Below are 7,702 nucleotides of genomic sequence, written 5' to 3' on the forward strand. Positions count from 1 at the left end.
ACATGGTAGCTTAGTCAACACAATAGGTCTATGTGCAAGTTTGTTCAACACAATATATGTCTACATGGCAGTTTGGTCCGCACAATAATCCTTTTATGATCTTCTTTCTCATCGACCATAGTAATCCCTTTTACCTCTAGAAATCTGATCAGGAGGAGACAAAAAAAGAAAAAAAAATGTGCGGTCTACAAGGCGATAAGAACGAAGCTGCCTTTGGCCATTTTGGCCAACAATGGGGACGACAAAGTCGAAAAGAGGAAAACGATCTCCCCTTGTTTGTACGATAGAGACACAAGATTGAAAGATATCGGAGATAGAGAGCAACATGACAACGTTTTTTTTTGGTGCGATGGCAATGTGTGTTGGCAACGGTGACACAAGGCAGGGGTGTGGTGGCCATATTTCTGACAGTGGCTTCTTATACGAGTTTGAAGGTAATATAGATGTTTGATATGTCTATGATTTCTCTTTGTACCAATGTACCAATCAGCTCCCTATAACATTGCCATTGATTTAATACACGTTTGACGATTTAGATATGCGTTTGCAACAAGTTTCATATCAGGGTTTCATCTTAGCATCAACGTTCATATTGTGAAAGTAGTTCAACTTTGAATTATCAATTCCAATGCCTAACTCATATCAACGGAGATTTTTTAGGTACATAGTAAAGGCAATAGAAAGAAAAGAAAGAGGTAGACTTACTCTTAGCATCCTCCATTTTAGTTGACGTCAATGAATTTGATTAGAAAGAAACATACAGACGATGAAGGAAATGTGAGTTGACGTTAATGAATTTAGTTGGATTCCTTCTACAACTGGTTAAATAGATAACGACTTAAAATGGTAATATATTTTTTGATTTGTACATATTTGGTCACTGAGTTTTTTTTTTTTATTTATTTTTATTATTATTATTATTATTATTATTATTATTATTATTATTATTTTGTTCACATTTACCCTTTTAACTTGTTAAACTATACACGTTTAGTCTTTATGACCAGTCACTCTAGATTAACCGGAAAAAATGACTTAATAGGGTAATATATTTTTGCATTTTGTACACATTTAGTCCTTAATATTTTTGTACATATTTAGTCCTTAATATTTTTTTGTTTCAAAATAAGTCATTTTTGTTTTTGTACTCATTCAGTACTTATGAATGATTTCTTTAGGTTTTCTCACGACATCTTACGTGTAACAATCATTGATGATGTGTTTGGGTTGTTGATGCTTATGTCCATCACGATCTTGACTGCTTAGTTGCATAAGTCTTATGGTTTGGCTTAAATCTTGTGTTCTGAACGACGTAACTTTTTCATATGATATCATATTTTAACGATCTGTATATCTATGTGTTCATTTTTTGAGTCTACTATAACTTTCATTAAGATTACTTCCTTTAAAATATAATATATTTTTACTCATGATTTTATAAAAAAAACATGGATACATGTATTCATAAAAAAAGTATGGATATAAAGATTGTAAGTAAAAATATATTATTTTTTAACAAGAGTAATCTAAACGAAAGCTGTAGTAGACTAAAATACGAACGCATAGATATAAAGATCATTAAAACCCGAGATCGTATGAAGAAGTTATGACGTTCAGAACACATGACCTAAGCAACCAAGTAGTCGAGATCGCGATAGACATAAACATCAAAAGCCCCAAGACATCTCATTAATGATTGTCCCACGTAAGATGTTGTGTGAAAACTTAAAGAAATCATTCATAAATACTGAATGAGTACAAAAACAAAAGTGACTTATTTTGCAACAAAAAAATATTAACTAAATGTGTACAAAAATATTAAGGACTAAATGTGTACAAAATGAGAAATATATTATTCTATTAAGTCATTTTTACCGATTAATCTGGAGTAGCCGGTTATAAGGACTAAATGTGTACAATTTAACTACTTAAACGGGTAAATGTGAACGAAAAAAAAATTAGTGACCAAATGTGTATAAATCAAAAAATATATTACCATTTTAAGTCATTATCCCTGGTTAAATCAGGTAACAAGACACCAATTAAATAGGTCAATATGCATTTTATGCCCTTAGAACACGAGAAAAATACAAAAGGGACTATTTAAACTAATTCATGAAAGTTTATTACCTAACAATGTCATTATCCTTTTAATAAATTACTAGATAAAACAACAAATCTTTTATATATATTGTTAGAATTTTTTTTATTCAAAGTCTAAAAGGTTGTTTTCTTGATAGTAATAATAATGATTTTAACATATTTTATACAATAGATATTTTTTTAAAAGTTGTCACCTATAATTCCATTTTTCTTTTCATGATAGAAATATCAATATATTAGTTTATTTTCACAGATCTTTAATTTTGGGAAATACGGGTTATATTGTAGTTATTGTTTCTCTCGGATAATATCTGTTTTGTTGCAATTAATACAAAACTGATTATGTAATAGATAATCAAATCAAAACTATTTTACCTAAATATAATTTATTATGTGCAACTTGAAATTATAATAATCAATTAATTATGATGAATCTAAATATTAGATAATGTTTTTGAAAGAAATACTGAAGCATGAAGGAGTTGAAATCTAATTCAAAATTTAGATAATATTTTTGAAGGAAATGAAATCTCTGAAACCTAAAAGAGTTTAAATTTAAATGAATTAGATTTTGTTATATGTTTGGTTGATATGTAATGGTTTGAAGATTTGTCAAAGAAATTAAAAAGTAATTATGTAATATAATCAAAACACTGTTTTATTGACTTTTATAACTTATTATTATGTTTAATAAAAAATGATAAACTTTAAATTAAATTAAAAATTTTCATTTATTAAACTTTTACCCGCAACCTTAAGTTTTCTATTGAATGCATATAATATATATAGTAAAAAACAACTTTACAAATTGAAAAGATATAATTACCCTTGATAAAAACAATTAATAAACATATTGCTTTAAGGTCTAGTGTTTTTAGTTAGGAGCTAGATGCATATTTAAAAAGTTGAAAAAGTTAAATACTTATTTTTTTCTTTTTAATAAACATAAAAACTTGAGTTTAAAATTTTTATCAGTAGCTAAAAGAATGACCAATTCGTTATAATATAAAATTTAATGAAATTTTAATAAGTACACTTTTTTTGAATTTGTCAACAATTTTTAATGAAATTTACATTCTATTTCTTCCGCTTTCTTTTTTAATCATTATAATAAATAGTCAGAAGTTGTCTTTTTACAAAAAAACAAACATGTTGTAAATGTTTCATCTGATATATCATTAACCAAACTAACACTATTATACCAAATTTTGTCATAAGCTAAAAAACCATGGCTGATGATGGTTAGACAAATTTTTGACATCGTAAATATCTATTGTGCTTCAATGCCATTCTATATTTTGCATGAAAATCATCTATTACTTAACGTATTTGGCTATTTCTCGACAAATTTTATATTATTGGAATATTTTGTGTTTGGGTGTCATACTATACTTTGTATGATAAATACTTCATGTGTCAATAAATTGTTAGTATTAACTTCAACAACCAACATTTGGTTAGTGCATTTATAGTTGCTTAAGGTAGCAAGCACTTTCAATAGTATTTTGAGCAATCATTTGAATATCCATGAAATCAAGAAATTATCATTTATTGAATTTTTTTTTACTATCTTGATATACAATTGTCTCACAAACAGTCACCATAACACTTCTTTTTCTTTTTCTTTAAAACACATTTTGTTTGGTTAAATCGGTTTTAACTTTTAACATTAAACTTATATTTTTTCAATTGATTGAAACGATATATAACCTAGAAACCTGATCTTGCTAACCCGATACAATTGTAACCACATCATATGTCACGTGCACGACACAATATCTTAATAAAATTTATCTTTAGTCAATAATTTTATTTTTCTTATTATGAAAATAGCTAGCAACCTTTTTAATTCTTCATGTTAGCAACTCTATCTTCACCCTTTATTGATTGTAAGCCCTTGTATCACAATGATCGTGTCATCGTGACTATCATGGGGTGGAATGTTTTTTCACATACGTTTCTTCCTTTTACAAAGTTTATTATTATTATTTTTTTCTTTCAACACGTGACAACTGTCGATCCTAAATCACATGAAAAGCAATCAATAGAATTTCTCCAATGTATCAATGGTGATCCGAACATCCCGCCTCATTATGTAAAATCCATATGTGAGCAATGTTATTGCTTTTGTAAAATTATTGTTGCCAAAAAATGAACAAAGCATTAATATTTTCACTTGATTATAACTAATATGCACTTTTATATGTACATTAGTTTTTAATCATTATAACATGAACTATAATACTACATGATGATGAAAATGTCACTTTAACTGTTACTTTAAAATAATTGCAAACTATAAATAAAAAAGGACACTTAAATTTACAATTCAACATTATGCAACTTAAATTGATAAGTTAGCACATGATTTATCATCATAATGTAAACTTTATGAATGAAAAAATCACTTTAATTATTACTTTAAGTAACTCCTTACTATAAATAAAAACTAACAAACTATTTATTGAGTACTTGGTGGATGTTACATGTGATCTTATATAATTCATTTCAGTTTTTTAAAAAAGAAACATTAACCTTATTATTATATATAGAACTAAAATAGTAACATCAAAGGTTAAAAAAAAAAGGACCAATAATGAATCATGGTTGGTGGCCACAAAAAGGGTGAATAAGATGAGTAAACAATGAGTCTATATTAGTAAAGGTGAAAAGAAAAAAGAGAAATAGATGTTAGATAGACCAGAGTCCATTAGGCAGCAGCTCATTCCAAGCTATTTTCCATTTCTTTTTCCCCCAAATGGATCTTGTCTCCATCTGCGATCGATTGAGAGACTAGATCACCGCATATATCATTCATCAGCATCATCGCTTGATATCCTGTTATTCCTTGGAATCTTGATTTCTTCTTGCTGTCATCGTCGTGGGTCTGGTCTTATTCAACTCATTACTCATCACTCTTCACAATTCACAATTCATAATTCACAATTCAATTCACACCCCATTTGGAGTGTGGACCTTTATTGAAATTGCCGTCGGTGGGTTTCTAAATCTTCTCACGTCTCTCTCTCTCTCTCTCTCTCTCTCTCTCTCTCTCTTTCTCTCTTTGCTTGCTTCCCTCTTCTTCTATCCCTCCTTCTTTAGATTTACTTGATACCCGTTTGCGAGATCGAGTCAGTAAGAAGAGGGAAAATGGAGAGCGAGAAGAAAGCTTCCCCCGTTTCGGATATGGGCGCATGGGCTATGAATGTTATAAGTTCTGTGGGAATCATTATGGCGAACAAGCAACTCATGTCCGCCAATGGCTATTCTTTCACCTTCGGTCAGTCACTTGTTCCTCTATTCCTCAGATCCAATCCATAATTCATTCTCTGTACCTTAATTGATTTGGGTGTTTGTTTAGATCTGCTTCCTGTTATCGTTTTCTGACTTGGGAGAGGGGTGTGCATGGATCGTTTGGTATAATTGAATATCTGTATCTCTGTAGTATATATATGCAATATGTTTCCTGTGATCTTATTGATCCGTGGAGAATTCTCTATTCGTCCGTGATTTGCTGCTGCATCCAAGCATCAATTTGCACGATCCTAAATCCTAAACTTAGTTTTACTTTGTTAGGTTAACTGTTCTTCCACGCTATATGATTGCCTTTTACAGAACGCAATCCTGTTATAGGGTTCGGTCTTCAAAATACAACGATATCCAATTGAAGTGTTTACAATGTCTACATTGCATCAATTATGCAAGAATTTGCTTAAACTTATCTCCGTTCTATAGATCAATTAAACCCTTTGAAAATCTCCATTCACTCCCTACTCTCAGTTTTCAGATCTTAAATTTTTTAGTTGTTACTCTTGTTCTTCTGCCTTTATGATACACCACCATCATAATCTGCCCTATTATTACCTAATGGCAGACTCATTCCACCCCTAATTTCCTATGATACTGTTTATACTAATTATCTTCTGTTCAATTTTGCTTTCTGCAGCCACAACATTAACAGGATTCCACTTTGCTGTAACTGCACTAGTTGGATTCGTGTCAAACTCAACAGGATACACTGCATCAAAGCATGTTCCTTTATGGGAGCTTCTCTGGTTTTCAATTGTTGCAAACATGTCAATCACAGGGATGAACCTCAGTCTCATGCTGAACTCAGTTGGATTCTACCAAGTATGAAGCTCTTACATCATTCAAAAGATTCTTTCATAATCCCACAATGCATAACTTCATTCTCTTTTTCTAGATTTCCAAACTTAGCATGATCCCAGTGGTTTGTGTAATGGAATGGATTCTTCACAGTAAACGTTACTCAAAGGAAGTGAAAGTTGCTGTTGTGGTTGTGGTGATTGGTGTTGGTGTTTGCACTGTGACTGATGTCAAAGTCAATGCCAAAGGTTTTATATGCGCATGTGTTGCAGTTCTTGCAACTTCATTGCAACAGATTGTGAGTGTTCTAAATTCTAATCATCTTTTAAACATTTCATCTATACTCATGAGCTTGAGATATTGATTTTCTTTTTTTATATATAAATATGATGCAGTCTATAGGATCATTGCAGAAGAAGTACTCAGTTGGAGCTTTTGAATTGTTGAGTAAAACAGCTCCCATTCAAGCTCTATCACTTCTTGTATTTGGTCCTTTCATTGACTATTATCTAAGTGGAAGACTTATTTCAGACTACATGAAGACCATTTCTTCTGGTGCAATTGTAAGCAATTTTGTTTCTTTTTGATTTTTTTTTTTTTGGTGAAGTATAAAGTATTAATATTATATGTCTAATTTAATCTGATTGATGACAGATTTTCATTCTGATTTCATGCTCATTGGCTGTTTTCTGCAACATAAGCCAGTACCTTTGCATTGGGAGATTTTCTGCAGTTTCATTTCAGGTTTTGGGTCATATGAAAACAGTATGTGTGTTGACTTTAGGGTGGCTGTTGTTTGACTCAGAGTTGACTTTCAAGAACATTCTTGGAATGTTGGTGGCGGTTGCTGGCATGGTGATATATAGTTGGGCGGTTGAGGTTGAAAAGGCGGCTACAAAGGGTGGCCCACCACATCCTAAGCATAGTTTGACTGAGGAGGAGTTAAATTTATTGAAGGATGGATTGGAGAAAGATTATGAGGCTGGTGAATCAAAGTAGAGTAAAAAAAAAAAAAAATTTGAGATTGTGTTTTTTTATTTTTATTTTTAGAGATGATGATGATCATCATATTTTGGTTGTTCTTTCAATTGTTTGTCTTTATGCATTTGAAGATTAGATGAGGAATTGGAATTTATATAGTGTTCTTATGTAGCTCAAAAGCTCATTGCAGATGCTCTGTTATAGAAACTTTTTTATGTCAATTCATTAGATTTATTTATGATTAATTGGTTGATGCTGATTGAGTGTTTTTGCTTTCATCTACTACTTGATAATGTGAAAGGTTCTTCAAATAGATTGAAAATATCTTTTATAAGCATAATTTCAGAATTCAAATAGTTTGCAAAAAAAGATAATAACAAAAATATCAATTGAGGCAACTTATCACATAAATATGATCGATGATCATCATCATCTCTAAAAATAAAAATTAAAAAAACACAATCATCAATCATATTTTGGTTGTTCTTTCAATTGGGCATCGGTTTCTTCA

The 7,702-nt window shown here is 30.5% G+C and overlaps 1 protein-coding gene across 1 annotated transcript; it reads left to right on the top strand.

Moving 5' to 3' along the window:
• The first annotated feature begins 4,790 nt into the window (after positions 1-4,790).
• On the top strand, positions 4,791-7,436 carry LOC145010994 (UDP-rhamnose/UDP-galactose transporter 2-like). The gene is made up of 5 exons (XM_078969594.1): positions 4,791-5,383; positions 6,050-6,234; positions 6,308-6,508; positions 6,606-6,773; positions 6,865-7,436. Exons 1-5 carry the CDS (start codon positions 5,254-5,256, stop codon positions 7,207-7,209), a joined length of 1,029 nt encoding a protein of 342 aa, XP_078825720.1. The 5' UTR covers positions 4,791-5,253; the 3' UTR covers positions 7,210-7,436.
• The last annotated feature ends 266 nt before the right edge of the window (positions 7,437-7,702 follow it).

Source organism: Lactuca saligna, chromosome 8 (assembly GCF_052625555.1).
Source record: "Lactuca saligna cultivar CGN05327 chromosome 8, ASM5262555v1, whole genome shotgun sequence".
Classification (NCBI taxonomy): domain Eukaryota; kingdom Viridiplantae; phylum Streptophyta; class Magnoliopsida; order Asterales; family Asteraceae; genus Lactuca; species Lactuca saligna.

Excerpts from the sequence above, each read along its gene's own strand:
- LOC145010994 (XM_078969594.1), top strand. The coding sequence starts at position 5,254 with ATGGAGAGCGAGAAGAAAGCTTCCCCCGTTTCGGATATGGGCGCATGG. Across the intron at positions 6,235-6,307 it reads ACTCAGTTGGATTCTACCAA|ATTTCCAAACTTAGCATGAT; the intron begins GTATGAAGCTCT and ends CTCTTTTTCTAG. Across the intron at positions 6,774-6,864 it reads CCATTTCTTCTGGTGCAATT|ATTTTCATTCTGATTTCATG; the intron begins GTAAGCAATTTT and ends GATTGATGACAG.